The 15,151-nt window shown below is 47.3% G+C and overlaps 1 protein-coding gene across 4 annotated transcripts in view; it reads left to right on the top strand.

Moving 5' to 3' along the window:
• The window catches only part of LOC147726079 (uncharacterized), a 602,042-nt gene that overhangs the window by 565,040 nt on the left and 21,851 nt on the right, over positions 1-15,151 (top strand). For all 4 annotated transcript variants that reach the window (XM_086960193.1, XM_086960195.1, XM_086960192.1 and 1 more), the window contains one exon: positions 11,593-12,442. In XM_086960193.1, coding sequence (XP_086816319.1) covers positions 11,593-12,442 — 850 coding nt within the window. The remainder of the gene's footprint in view (positions 1-11,592; positions 12,443-15,151) is intronic.

The following is a 15,151-nucleotide window of genomic DNA, read 5'->3' as shown; positions in this document are numbered from 1 at the left end:
TCATCACCCCACACGCGCTCCCCTCCAAAGACTACATCCTTCTGGGAGACCTCAACTTCCACCTTGAAAAGATCAACGACCGCAACACCACCACCCTCTTGGACAACCTCGCCAACCTCGGACTTAAACAACTGGTCACTTCCCCCACCCACATCGCAGGTCACACTCTCGACCCCATCTTCACCTCCAGCAACCATGTCTCCTTCAGCCACACTACGGATCTCCTCTGGACTGACCACAGCTGCGTTCACTTCACCTACAACAAGCCAAAACCCATCATCCACCTCCAACCAACTCTACAAAGAAACTGGAACAAAATCACCACGGAGCAGATCTCCACATCGCTCCTTCAAACCTCCCCAGCCCTCTCTTCTAACGCCAACGAAGCCGCCTCCAACCTCACCCTTTGGTTATCCAACACCGCCGACACCTTAGCACCACTGAAAAAACGTCAACACAAACTTGGCATCAAGAAGGCCTCATGGATCAACGATGACCTCAAGAAGTCCAAGAAACTGTGCCGCTCCCTTGAAAAGGCCTGGAAAAAAGACCCATCCACCAGCAACAAGGACGCCTTCAAAAGCGCCATCCGTACTCACCACCAACTGATCCGAAAAGCCAAGAAAACAGCATTCAAGGATCGACTTGACAACAACGCCCACAACAGCAAGGAACTTTTCAACATCGTCAAGGAATTTTCCAACCCCTCGGCCAACTCCAACGACATCACCCCCTCTCAAACCCTCTGCGATTCCCTAGCCTCTTTTTTCCACAACAAGATTGCTGACATCCACAACAGCTTTGACAACCAACCCGGAAGCCAACCCACCCTACCATCAGCTGACCATCTTCCCCCCGTTAACACCCTTAACGCCTGGAACCCAATCTCCACTGAGGACACCATCCGCCTGATGAATTCCATCCACTCTGGATCCCCCACAGACCCATGCCCTCACCACATCTTCAACAAAGCAGTCTCCGTCATAGCTCCGCACCTCCGAGACGTCATCAACTGCTCCCTCAACTCCGCTACCTTCCCAGAAGACTGGAAACACGCTGAACTCACCGCCCTTCTGAAAAAACCAACAGCAGACCCCACCGAACTCAAAAACTACCGCCCCATCTCGCTTCTTCCATTCCCGGCCAAAGTCATCGAGAAAGCTGTCAACAACCAGCTCGCCGCCTTCCTCGAAGCCAACAAATCACTCGACCCCTCACAATCCGGCTTCCGAGCCAAACACAGCACTGAGACCGCCCTCATCGCAGCAACAGACGACATTCGAACTCTACTGGACAATGGAGACACAGTCGCCCTCATCCTCCTCGACCTCTCTGCAGCCTTCGACACAGTCTGCCACAGCACCCTTTTACAACGCCTCAGAAACATCGGAATCCAAGGAAAGGCACTGGAATGGATCACCTCGTTCCTCACCGGAAGAACCCAGAGAGTCCGCCTCCCACCATTCAAATCCGAGGCCTCTGAAATCATCTGCGGCGTACCACAAGGATCCTCACTCAGTCCCACCCTCTTCAACGTATACATGAGCCCCCTCGCGGCCATCGCCCGCCAACACAACCTCAACATCATCTCTTACGCGGATGACACTCAACTGATCCTATCTCTCACCAAGGACCCCAGCACCGCCAAAACTAACCTACACGAAGGAATGAAAGAAGTCGCCGAATGGATGAAACAAAGCCATCTGAAACTAAACTCAGACAAAACAGAAGTCCTCATCTTAGGTAAATCCCCCTCTGCATGGGACGACTCCTGGTGGCCGGAAGCCCTCGGAAATGCACCCATCCCGACAGACCACGCACGGAACCTTGGCGTCATCCTGGATTCTTCACTCTCAATGAACAGACAAGTCAGCGCCGTATCCTCTTCCTGCTTTAACATTCTTCGCATGCTCAGAAAAACATTTCGCTGGATCCCCTCCGAAACAAGGTAAACAGTCACCCACGCTCTCGTCACGAGCCGACTGGACTACGGAAACACCCTCTACGCAGGTACCACCGCTAAACTCCAGAAGAAACTACAACGAATCCAAAACACCTCAGCCAGGCTCATATTAGACATCCCACGCAACGAACACATCTCTGGTCACCTTAAAGACCTCCACTGGCTACCCGTCAATAAGAGGATTACTTTCCGACTGCTTACCCACGCACACAAATCACTCTACGACATCGGACCAGATTGCCTCAACTCTCGACTGTCCTTCTACACCCCCTCCCGCCAACTTCGCTCTTCCAGCGAAGCCTTCGCCACTGTACCTCGCATCAACAAGACCACCATGGGAGGCAGATCCTTCTCATACCTGGCTGCCAAAACATGGAACTCACTCCCCGCTTACCTTCGCCTCACCCAGAATCACCTAGCGTTTAGAAAGCAGCTTAAAACGTGGATATTTGACAAATAATCCTCCTCCCCTTCCTAAGCGCCTTGAAACCCTCTGGGTATGTAGTGCGCTATATAAATTTTATGACTTGACTTGACTTGACAGACAGAACACTGCTTGCACAGCCTTTCTGCTGTCTGGCGGAATTTCGAGTTATACCAACACTGGAAAAACAATCTGATCATGCCATCACGTCCTACGTGTGAGGGTCCATGGAACAATCTGCTCATTGAAGGGAGCATGGTGGGAGGCAAGCATATCCTGCCATTAGGTCCTACCCATAGTCCCTCTTGTGTTTGTGTGCATCCCTGTTGCTTCCACTCCTCTTTTTCATTGTCAGCTGCATCCATCTGAATAGGTATTGGATAAAAATGCAGTGAACCCTTATCCTCTTGTGTGTCTGTCCTGTTGTCTACTAGTTGTACCATAGCTCGCTCACAGCCTGTAAGCAGTATTATCTTTGCTTCTTGGTCAATGAAGCAGTATAGACAACAAATGGTCCTTGACATAATTTCGCTAATGAGAACAATCATAACATTTGATATATACTCTTAACTCCATATATAGTATATATCAAATGTTATGATTGTTCTCATTAGCGAAATTATGTCAAGGACCATTTGTTGTCTATACTGCTGAATACCCAGGTCCTTTGACTACATTGGGTCTACCCCTGTTTTATAACAGTTTTCTTGGTCAATGAAAGCATTGCCTCTGGAGATGGGGTCTTTTGATGAAGTGTGGGCAGCACATTTTATTATGGCCACCTTGAAAGGTAGTAGAAGCGCTAGGAGGAGGTCACAAATCAATTGTGCATGCTGTATCTGCTGGCCTGCTGATGTAAGGAATCCCCTCATTGACCATAACTGGCCAAAATCATGGACCACCCCGAAGGCATACTGACTGTCCGTGTATATATTTACTTTCTTCCCTTTAGCCCATGCACATGCTCTGGTAAGTGCCACAAGTTCAGCCGCTTGTGCACGTTTTGCTGCTGTCAGCCTCCCTCCTTCCAATAATTTAGTTGCTGTGCCCACGGCATAGGATGCTTGTAATACTCCTGTGTCATCCCTTAAACATGGCCCATCTACAAATAGATCTCCTTGAGCATCTGGGAGTGGTGTGTCTTTAAGGTCTGGGCGTATCTTAGTATGCCTGTCTATGGCCAAGGCACAATCATGAAAGGAATCATCTGAATCAAAATCCTCCAGCTCATGCTCCGTGGGTAGCAAGCATGCAGGGTTCAAAGTGGTACACCTCTTGATGATAATTTGTGGTGTCAGGAGTACCAACTCATACCTGGTGAGGCCTGCATTGGTGAGGTGCTGTGTCTTAGTGGATGTCAGAAGTGTGTCCACGGCGTGTGGCACATGTAGCACTAGTGTGTGTCCTAACACTAAGTTGTCTGACTGTTCCACAGCAAGTGCTGCGGCTGCTACTGCTTTCAGACACGGTGGGAGCCCTGCAGCCACTGGGTCTAGCGTGGCAGAATAGTATGCCACGGGCGGTAAAAAGCTCCATGTTTCTGAGCCAAGACCCCCATTGAGCACCCCCTTCTCGTGGCAAAACAAATGAAAATCTTTTCCATAATCTGGTATGCCTAGCGCTGGTGCTCCCTCCAATCCTCTTTTTAGCGCATTGAAGGCTGTCTCGCATTCTTGTGACCAGGGTACAGTTTCAGGTATGCCTTTGTGTGTCAGTGCCTGCAGGGGTTTTGCAATGAGAGAGAAGTTTGGTATCCAGTGACGACAATATCCTGCAACCCCTAAGAACGCCCTAACTTCCTTCTGAGTGCGGGGTCTGGGAAAATGTGTTACTGTCGAGATTCTGTCTGGCAACAGTTTTCTTGTTCCTTCTGTTAACTCATGGCCTAAGTATTTCACAGAGGTGAGGCAAAACTGTAATTTCTTTAGGGAGACTTTGTATCCCTTTAATGCTAAGTGGCATAGGACAGCGATGGTGTCCTTTACACAAGCTTCTTTTGAAGGCGAGGCCAATAGCAAATCGTCAATATACTGGATAAGTGTGGACCCCTCCTTCAGTACCAGGGAGTCTAAATCTGTTTTTAGGGCATGTGTGAAAATGGATGGTGACTCTGTATAGCCCTGCACCAGCCTTGTCCAACAAAACCTCTTTTGTCTGAAACTAAAGGAGAAGAAATGTTGGCTGTCAGGGTGCAAGGGGATGGTGAAGAAGGCAGAGCTAAGATCCATCACGGTGAAAGTGGTAGGCGACACAGGTATATTAGATAATATTGTTGCTGGGTTTGGGACCACTGGGAAGGATGGCAACACTATTTTGTTCAATTCTCTCAGGTCTTGAGTGAATCTGTAGACAGGGGCCCCGTTTGGGCCCTTGGATCCCTTCTTCACAGGGAGAATCAGGGTGTTACATTGACTGTATTGTATCTCTCTTAAAATTCCTTCCTTCAGGAGGTCTTTTATCACTGGTGCGATGCCCTCCTCCCCCCTCTTTTGAGATCTTGTATTGTGGCACTCTTGGGAGAACTGCCCCTGGCTTCAATTTTATCTGCACCGGTGGGTAGTTCATTACCCGCCCTACGTCATTGGCGCTTGTTGCCCAGACCTCCGGCGGCACACAATGGCGTAATTCTAGTGGTATTTGGAGGTCGGTGCATGTCATAATGGCTTGTATCATTAAACCGTTTGCCTTGCTCTCTAAAAAGACCCCTGTTGGTGAGCAGTGTATGGTGTATTGTAATTTGCATAACAGATCTCTCCCCAGCAAGTTCCCGGGGCAAAATCTGCTAAGAATAAATTGGTGGTGCACTGTTATCGTGCCTACTACAAACTGTAGAGGCTCAGTAAGGTATTCTGTAATAGGTTGGCCAGTCATGCCTACTGCGGTTATCGTAGTCCTAGAAAGTGGAGCCTCAGGCGTTGTTAGTGCCTTCAGCATTGATCTTTGAGCCCCTGTATCAATTAGAAATGGAACAACCCTGCCCAATACCTCTCCCTTTACATCTGGTCCAGATTGATCTACTGCTATTGCTGGTGCTGTTATCACGCAGTTTCCCACTTTCAGGCATCCCTACAATGATGCTGGGGGTGGGGGTGGGGGCCAGTCATTCATTACTGGAGTCCATCCCTCCCCCCTGCCCATTGCTGCTGGGACTCATTTTCATGTGGCGTGTTGTCTCGGTACTCTGTGTGCCGGGTGTAGTTGGCGTGCTGGTGTCTGCCCTCTTGCCCGCTGTTCTGTTTGTACCTACTGTCCTCATTTCTTTTCTTTAATATTGGACAATCTGCTTTTCAATGATTAGGGTCCTTGCAATAGAAGCATGCTGTTCCTTGGAGTGGCAGGGAGGTTGATCTGTGGGGTAAGGAAGGTGTCCTACCGGTCTGCTGTCTTCCTATGCCTCGCCCCCCCCTCTGCTCCTTTCCCTACCTCTGTTATTGCTATAAAACCGTTCTTGTGCTACCATTAACCTCACTTTTTCTTTCTTTAATTTTTCTGTCTCCATTGCCTGCGCACTGGTCTGGAAATCTGCGCAGTACTTGGCTGCCGAAAGGACTTTCTCAATTGGCTCTTGTTGCCAGCAGACAAAAGAAGTCTGCAAGTGTGTTCTGATGGGTGGTGTGAGGCCTTGTATAAATGTAGTTACCAGAGCTGGCATGGCATCTCCCATAGGATCTTTCAATCCACTGTTCTGCCTATATACTTGCAGGAGGCGGTCAAAGTATGCATTCACACTTTCATCTTTCTCCTGATTGGTACTTGTAATCTTGCTCCAATCAACCCTATCTTCAGGTACCTTCTACTTCAAGTGTTCCACTACTTTTTTGTATAACTCCCCTACTTCTGGGCCTGGTGTCCCTCCTTTCCCCCGCTTTTGTTCAACATCTGGCCACTCAATCTTTCTTTTACAATCTTCCCAAAGATATTTTGGGATGATGATGTTAAATAGCGTGTCGAGGTCTCGCCACAGTAAACCTCTTAATGCTGTCATTCTGCTAAGCTCTTCATACTACCTCCTTGGTTCGTCTCTTAAACGGGGAAAGTCTTTGCTGAACGTGCTAATGTCCTGCCTTGACCATGGGACATAAACATATGCTAAATCATTTGGCACGTTGCCAGGTGGTGGCGGTATCTCTCGTAGGGGCATGATAAGTGATGGGACCTCTGTTGTCGTAGAATTCCCTGTTGTGTTGGCTGTGGCGATGCAGTGGGCCAGGGAGTGAGCTACGTCAATTACTACACATGTGTGTATTAGCTGCTTCCATTGTTGTAATTTATCTATAACATATTTAAGCGTGTCCTGCAACTTAGACTCCTCCCATGTTATTAAATCTGGATCTGTGAATCCGAACTTCCCTACCTCCCAGTCATATTTTTCTGGAAGTTGGGCACGACTGCCTGTGGTCGCCTGGGCGTCGGCTTGCTTAGCATATGCTAAGTGGGCCTGGGGTGCTTTGTTCATTAACTCTGCTCGTGCTAAGGACAGTGTTTTCTCTAAGTACCTCCTATGCTGTGATTGTATAAAGGAGTCCACAGTTAGTGAGCCCTCCACAAGCCGCTGTAGTAGCGCTTGAGAATTTAAAGAATCACTTTTTAACATTAGTTTTGCTGAATTTGGATTTGACGCCGAAGCTCCTCCCACCATTCCCCCCAAACTGCCTCTTCTTTTGTTCTCTGGAGCTGACTCTGTTTCTGTCAAACACTGCTCTAGTGTTGAAATGTCGTGTTCTGTGTGATGGACATATGTAAATGCATCCCATATTAGCGAGTGCTATTGTTGTTTACTGAATGAGTCATCCTGTGATTCATCCTCAAATAATTGCTGCCATGGTCTGTCTATTAGTTTAGGTATTTTAACCTGTTTTTTAACACATTCTTTGAGAATACTGCGTTTCTTCTCGTTGTAGTCTGAAGCGGCTTTGACTGCTGTTTCTCTCATGATTTTCAGCGTACCCAGGTCTTGGATAGACTCCAATTCCGGTCTTGCAACTTTATCTTTCAATGCTCTGTGTACAAAGGTTATGGCTGCCTTTCGTTCCCCGGGAGCTAGCTCAGTGTGTTCTGACTCAGGTGCATGCAGCGGTGAATCACCACCCTGGCATCCCAAGAGAATATCTTCTAAGACTTCGTCTTCTGCCCCTGCCCCACCTTCTACCTCCTCTTTTTCTCTAACTTGTACGCATGGGAATGCGCCTACTGTGTCTAATTGTTCTTTTCTCCATCTGCCCTCCAGTTTTGCCTGTAATATTATCTTTTTAATTTCCATAAGTTTGCTGTGGACCTTAGATTTGACTGCGCTTGTTGAACGCATGTTGCTTAACTCAGAGTCCCAATTATGGTACGCCTCCCATTCCAAACTTCTAATCTTCTTTCCCTTTATATTTAACATCTGGCGCAAGTATGATAGTTTGGCCATGTCATATGTGCCATTACATGGGAACTGGAGATCCTTGTTTTTAGATGTCAGATCATGCCACTTATGTGTGTACATAATTGAGCTTAAGCCTCTCTTTATAGCTACATTATATGTAGGTGAGTTCTTGGGTGGGGCTGGCTGAGCCGTATTTAAAATCTTTTTACTATTGAGGTTTCCCATGGTTGAGTCGTGTGTAGCAGCTAGTCCTAAACACCTTAAAACTAACTGTTCAAGTATACCAGACAGATGGGTTGTAGGGTAGACTTCAATAGAGAAACATGCGACACAATAGGTTGACAGAAATGCTTCACTTATATTTCAGCCACACAGTATTTGCAAGAGGGCAACAAGAAAGCCATACATCAATCACCCCAACAGGTCATGTAGTGCCAATTCACCAAATCATTTTCACAAGGGAGAAAGAAGCCAGATCCTAGTTTGTTCGTTTGAGCCCTGACGGCCTGTGAAACAGGTAAGATAGGAAAACAGACCCTGTCTGTGGCTGTGCCACAGGGTGCTGGCACTCAACAATAGAGCGATAGTGGTGAATTGTTTCGTTCAGTTCAGTCAATCACATAAAACATCTAAGACAAATATGGGGATCCTACGTGGCAGCGCTGTAGAAAAACCCTTCTGTGCAGAGAATGTGTGTGGGTCTGCTGTACTTAGTCCCAAAGGAGTGAGGGGAATATCAGAAATTCAATTTTAGAGAGGTGCAGTTTAATCGGTCTTTCCAGCCAGTCCCTTCCAGAGGCCAGGGGGTATTATGGGCGGGAGTACTTATTTTTGGCAACGTTGGTAACTGGGTGTGTGAGATGGAGGTTTTCTACCAGGTTTTCTACCAGAACTCCTTAAGTAACGTTCTAGTATCCAGATTGAATGAATAAGCTGGCAAAGGTAACCTAGGACCTATCACTAGGCAAAAATACTCCACCTGCCTAGCAATATTTGGCCACTACATAGGCCAAGCACATCACAAGTACACAATAAAAAAATGCAATGAAACCTATAATGATTGAGAAAAGAAACACTTGTGTACCAGGCGTCACACCCCCCTCTTCATGCCGAGGAGATCCCCTAGGCACGAACCTAGAACCATTCTGGCCCCTAGGTGGACGTCTCCAGGGGGAGGGTGGAGGCGGAACCCAGGCAGGGCGACGGGCGTCAGCCAAAGAGCCAGGAGCGCCTGGGGCGTTCCTCGTACATGCCAAAATATTAGGCCAACTGCGCGTGGGGGATGGTGCTGGACCCAGGCCAGAGCTCATGAGAACAAATAAAATCACGATCAACAAATACACAGTAGAAACAAAATCTAGTAGCCAACCTGGCCACTCGTATTGCGATACCTAACAGGCACAAACACTATGTGCCAATCTGGGGAGCGAAACTGCCACGCCCTAAAACGGCGAGCTTCCTGCTTCCACCCACAGGGGAGCAAAAACTGCGACAGCTCACAATGAGGGGCCAATACCGGAGGGTTAAAGTCCCCCCGCAAGTGTACTCACCGGGCTTCTTCAAATCTGTTAGAGCATACCGACGTCCACTGCACCCAATGGGAATGGTTGGGCGAGGGTATCCCGCATCCCGGCTGGGGGTGACTCTCAGCGGCAGTGGGGGTGCAGACCTTCGCCCTTAATGGCTGGCCAAGGGCCCACTGATACGAAATCACCAAAGAGTTACTGCCGGCCAGGAATCCTGCAGAAGCTTGCCGTCACCAGCCAGCCAGGGAACGCAGGGGACCAAGGCCAGACCCTATAAGATAAAAAAATGTATGTGAGAAAAGGCAGCAGACTTCAGGCAGCAATTACAGAGGCGAACACACGCCTGTGGCACAGAAACTAAGAAAGGTCAACAGCACCAAGAGCAGGAGAGAGCTAGATAGGAGCTACCCCCTGGGCCGTGTGGTGACAAAAACAAACGTAAACCATTAGAGTCAGGAACAGCAGAATGAAGAAAGTGATCAGAAAAGGAACCACGAAAGACATGGAGTCTGGACAAGCCTTGTAAATATCCCCAGGACACAGGCACACCTCGACAGACATAGAGAGTCAAGAATAAGAAGAGTCAGGAGAGGCAGAAACACAACACAAGCATGCCGAGAGCGAAAAGAGCAGGACAACACCAAAGACAACAGAGAGGCCACAAACAGGTCATCCACCGGATCCGACCCCCTCCAGCAACCAACCAGGTCGGGAAGAGATAAACAAACAGAACGTTATCACCTCAAATCCCCGCCCTCAGAAGGGTGCCAAAAGGGTCCGATCAGCAGTGTCCGCTGCGTCGGTGTAGCCAGGCAGTTGTAATGGGCCCGCAGCATTCTTCACCAAATGTAGAAGCTCAGTATTTAACTGCAAAAATAAAAGATCAATGACAACAGTAAAATAAACAATTCGCTCTCAGCACGTTTCAGCTTGCTAGATTTATTGGGAACCCAATTAGAATGTAATCACAATGCAATATACGTGCAGCACAGAGACCTCAGCAAAGCTTACTGAGTGCCCAATTGGTATGACAGTGCAGAGACATTTTATAGGTATAAGCCCCCACAGGATGGGCATCATAGCATACGTAATCTTGATCAGGCTATGACCTGCTGGGCCAATCAGTGAAGTGCACATGTGGTGTGATACCCTTTTAAGGCTCAGAGTGTGCCTGTACCCTAATGTTGCTGCCCATGTGTCATCTACAAGAGCAGATTTGGGTTTTCCCCTAAAGGTGTAATCTGCGTTTCTAGTGTACATGGCTTTGGCACGTACTTGACCGGCCAGGGCAGGTCATGTCGACATCATTTACTGAAAATGCAATGTTTAGCAATAACAAGCTGAAAGCTGGAAGCTGGCGTGTTTGTTCTCGGAAGCCTTGCGTTGCTTTGCACGTTGCAGCTGACTGAGGCTGACTTGACACACAAAATGGAGCATGCAACCATTTTGTGGATTTCTGCTGGTGTCTTTCTTTAGTAGTTCAAAGAAGACTATAGGCCTGAAAACATATGTATTTGGTATCATATAAATGTCTGCTTCCTCATCCCCAAATCTGATACTAAATCATATGTTAATCAGAAGTCATCCATCTTTATCATCTCCTGTCCCTCATTCTCATCTTTATGAGTGTGGTGTGGTGAACCACCTTTCCTGAATATGCAGTTGGCACAGGAACTGAAAATTGCTGCACAACAAGATGGGCATATTTTGATCAGGCTATGACCTGCTGGGCCAATCAGTGAAGTGCACATGTGGTGTGATACCCTTTTAAGGCTCAGAGTGTGCCTGTACCCTAATGTTGCTGCCCATGTGTCATCTACAAGAGCAGATTTGGGTTTTCCCCTAAAGGTGAAATCTGCGTTTCTAGTGTACGTGGCTTTCGCACGCACTTGACTGGCCAGGGCAGGTCATGTCGACATCATTTACTGAAAATGCAATGTTTAGCAATAACAAGCTGAAAGCTGGAAGCTGGCGTGTTTGTTCTCGGAAGCCTTGCGTTGCTTTGCACGTTGCAGCTGACTGAGGCTGACTTGACACACAAAATGGAGCGTGCAACCATTTTGTGGATTTCTGCTGGTGTCTTTCTTTAGTAGTTCAAAGAAGACTATAGGCCTGAAAACATATGTATTTGGTATCATATAAATGTCTGCTTTGTCATATGTACATCTCATGTGTGCTTGTAGTTCTCTCAGATGTCATGGGCATTCTGCTATTTTTAAAAGCTAAATGACTCCTGTTAAACATACAATTGTAAATTCCATATTGTGTATTATATCAGTTTATAAAATAAATGTTTGTTTATGTTCTTTTTCAGACGTTCTATTCACTGTGGATGAAGGAGATATCTGCAGAATAGGCTTGCCTCCAAAAGATGCAACAGATGATTTTCATACAAGAGCCATACAATTTGAAACATTTGAAAACGCTAGCCAGATCTTCTTTGGTCCAGACGACAAGATATATGCTGTGCGTGGAGCAGAACTGTACCAAGGATCTCTGCCAAGATCTAAGGGGGCTGATTGGTTTAGTGAGGCCAAACTTATTGGGGGAAGTGGTTGGGATCAGTTCAAATTTGTATTTTTCCACCCTAAAGGTAGAATCTATGCTGTCACTCATGAAGGGCACTTGTTCAAAGGTGTACCACCAACTCCTGATGACCAATCCTGGATTGATAGGAAGGCAAAGAGGCTGGACGGAGAGAGATGGAATGAGTTTAGTGCTCTCTGTTATGATCCTGTGGGAATCTTGTACGGAGTGGCTTCAGGAAAGTTAGTAAGAGGCCTTTATCCTAACTCAACAACTAGGAGCTGGTTGGATAACGCTGAGGAGATTGGCAATAGTACAAGCTGGGAGGAATTAAGTCACTTCATGGCTTTCACTCAGGATGGCAATTTGTGGTGTGTCAACAAATCTACCGGGGAGATGTTGACTGGTCCTCCACCCACCAACAGCACAGAAAACTGGGAGGATAGTGCCCAAAAGTTGGGTAGTGGCTTCCAAGTTTACAAGCACTTATCACTGATGCGGGATAAAACCCTCAACACAATTCAAAATCTTAATTTCCTAGTAAGAATTGGAGAAACAAGTGACCAGCAAGTAGTGGAAGTGAAAGAGAAAAAGTATGACAACAAAGGGGGAAGTGCTGGCTTGTCATGCACGTTGGAGTAAGTACCCTGCTAAAACCTTTTGCGGTACATGATGGAGTATTGTTTGATTTTTTAATATTAGTTTTTTTCATCTGGTATAATATCACTAATTGCTTTCATTTCACATATCATTTTAATGCTAAATTGCTAGTGCATTTACCTCCTTAACGCAGAGTAAGGCTACACAGTGACTTGTGCTGCTTTGTCTAACTCCATATCCATGAGGCCATGCAAAGCCATGCAGGGTAACTTTGCGCAGCCACATGGCTGTGGTTGAGACACTTGTGCTGCTGTTGCGTCAAAAAAAAGTGATTCTCTGGTGGCGCAAGCCCCTCACAAATAAGTTCCAAAATATTCTGTCTGTTTTTTTAGGTCTTTCACCATCAAGTGCCTGCATATAAATTAATGTACAGCGTAAATGAAAAATTATGAAAAAAATTGTTACTCAGTGGGAAATGCACTGTAGAACATTATGAAATGTCTATTAGTTAATGCACTGCAAAGGTCTATGTGTAACCAGAGAGGCACTGAATTAAATCTTGGTTGGTGCAGTGGAGAATGGTGACTTGTGTATTTTTAGTGCCGCAAGGTCACAGCCTGTGACAAAAAGTACTGTGAATATGTAAGTCATTATTTAATATTTTTACACACAGTATAAGATAGACTGACACAAAATGTGTAAATAGCTTTACAATAAAATGGTGCTTCCAAAATGTAGATTTTAGTAATACCACGGCTTATGTAATGCCATTTTCTTTATATATAACTGTCCCTACAACACCTTCTTAGGGGTACTAAGGGCTGTGTAAATAGAGTGAGTATTAAAAGCACTTCACAGCTGAGTTGTTAACTCTTTGCACTAAAAGGTTGGAGTGATTTAGGGGGTCCCAAGCACCCATTTGCAATTGCAGATTAACAAACATTTATTTCAGGTGACCAGGCACCGTTGCACAAAAGCTTTACACAGCACAGGAGAGTCAAATGAAGTATTTTATTGAGCGAAATTAGCTGTCCAGGAGGGCTGTCTTTTTCCAAAACGAAAATAAAAGTTTTGGAATCCATGCACAAGTGAGGCTGGGGAATGTGTGACCCCCTTCCCATAACTCCAGGGCCCGTCTGGGGGTCGTGCTCCACAGATTGAAGACCTCTGCCTTAGGGGGTGGTTGGTGCTGGCAACAACTACAACAGTGATCAGACAATAAGAAGTTAAAAGTTCAAACAGCAAGGGTCAATGACTTGAGCTGCACAGAGTTAGTGGCCCTGGATGCACTTCTGTCGGCATGGGCACACCACCACGGGACGCTGACTTGTGGTGCACTCAGGTAGGGCCACGCAAGCTGAGCGGGTCAACGTTGATGTCCAAGGTGAATGTCACAGAGGGATGCGGGGGACAGTCGAAGGTGTTCTTCCAGAGCATGATGCAGAAGGCAGAACCAAGCACAAATAGTTAATACGGAGTAGATGGATGCTACAGACTCATTGTTACCACCAAGTCAAAATCAGCTACATGATGATGAGGACAACCCCCAGACCATATACTCAGACGCCACCAAAGTTAAAGCAGTGAGTGTCCATGTATGTCAGGGAACAGACTTAGTGGCACTGGAGCTGAAAGGGTATGCATTCTGCGATGAGGCCTATATAGTGATATAAACTCTGCCATAAATAAATCAAGGCTCAGTTCCACATGTGTGACCTACTCAACTGCAGTGTAGGCCGTAGCCAGCAGACAGCATGGGCACACAGCCATGTGTTGTTGGCTTGCAATGCACACAGTTAGTGACACCAGAGCAGTTGTTGCCAGTGTCTCATCACCTGACGATTAACCTTTTTTCCTCCGGACTGAAACTTGTCTTCTTCTTACACTTCTCCTTGCGTGCAATGATATGAACTCTGCGATTGAGAAATCAAGACTCATTTCCAAATGTGTGACCTACTGGACCGGAGTTGTGGCTGATGGCAGTAGTCTGCAAGGAACCACAGACCGGTGTCGTTGGAATGCTATGCACAGAGTTGGTGGCACCACATCGAAGGGAGTAGAGTGATATAAATGCGGCCATTGACATATGAACTCAGCCATCACAATATCAAGACTCAGTTCCAAATGTGTGACCTATTCGACCGTAGTGTAGGCCGGAGGCAGCGGTGGAGTACGTAAATGAGAAAGGAGTACTGCGGACCTGTGTCGCAGAGGCCGTGTTGGTCAGAGGTGGCTGCCAAGGTGGCATGCTCGGGCTTGGAGCTTGTACCAGCACGTGGTGGGCCCTCTTTGACACACACCGGTGTCCGCAGGTGAGCAGTAAGGCATGGGTGCGCAGGGGCAGGCAAGATGGGTTCAGGGACCAGCGGCCCGGGGTGCAGCAGGCGCACGGGATCACAAGCACCACCGCTCACGATGTCGGCCTTGTGGCGGAGTGAGAGGCACCACCCTGGCAGACATGTTGGGCATTCAGGAAGAGAACCATGCCCAGAGCTATGTGCTTTGAATTCACACCCCTGCGCTGGACTGGTGTATGCCCGGCCAGCCCACTCTGCTCATGCTTACAGAGGGGGGGGGGGGCGTAACAAGCTACATTTCCGCGATCTTCCCCACTGGCTGGGGTGACATGGTTGCATCCAATGTCCACCACACTCCAAACACCAGCAGTGTATGTTGACCTGGACATGTCAGTGGTCTGCATACGGCAGTTTGGCCAACACATCCATGCCACACTTAGCATTGTGTAT

This window comes from Lissotriton vulgaris, chromosome 3_1 (assembly GCF_964263255.1).
Source record: "Lissotriton vulgaris chromosome 3_1, aLisVul1.2, whole genome shotgun sequence".
Taxonomy (NCBI): domain Eukaryota; kingdom Metazoa; phylum Chordata; class Amphibia; order Caudata; family Salamandridae; genus Lissotriton; species Lissotriton vulgaris.
This window is presented reverse-complemented; position numbering and strand designations above follow the sequence as displayed.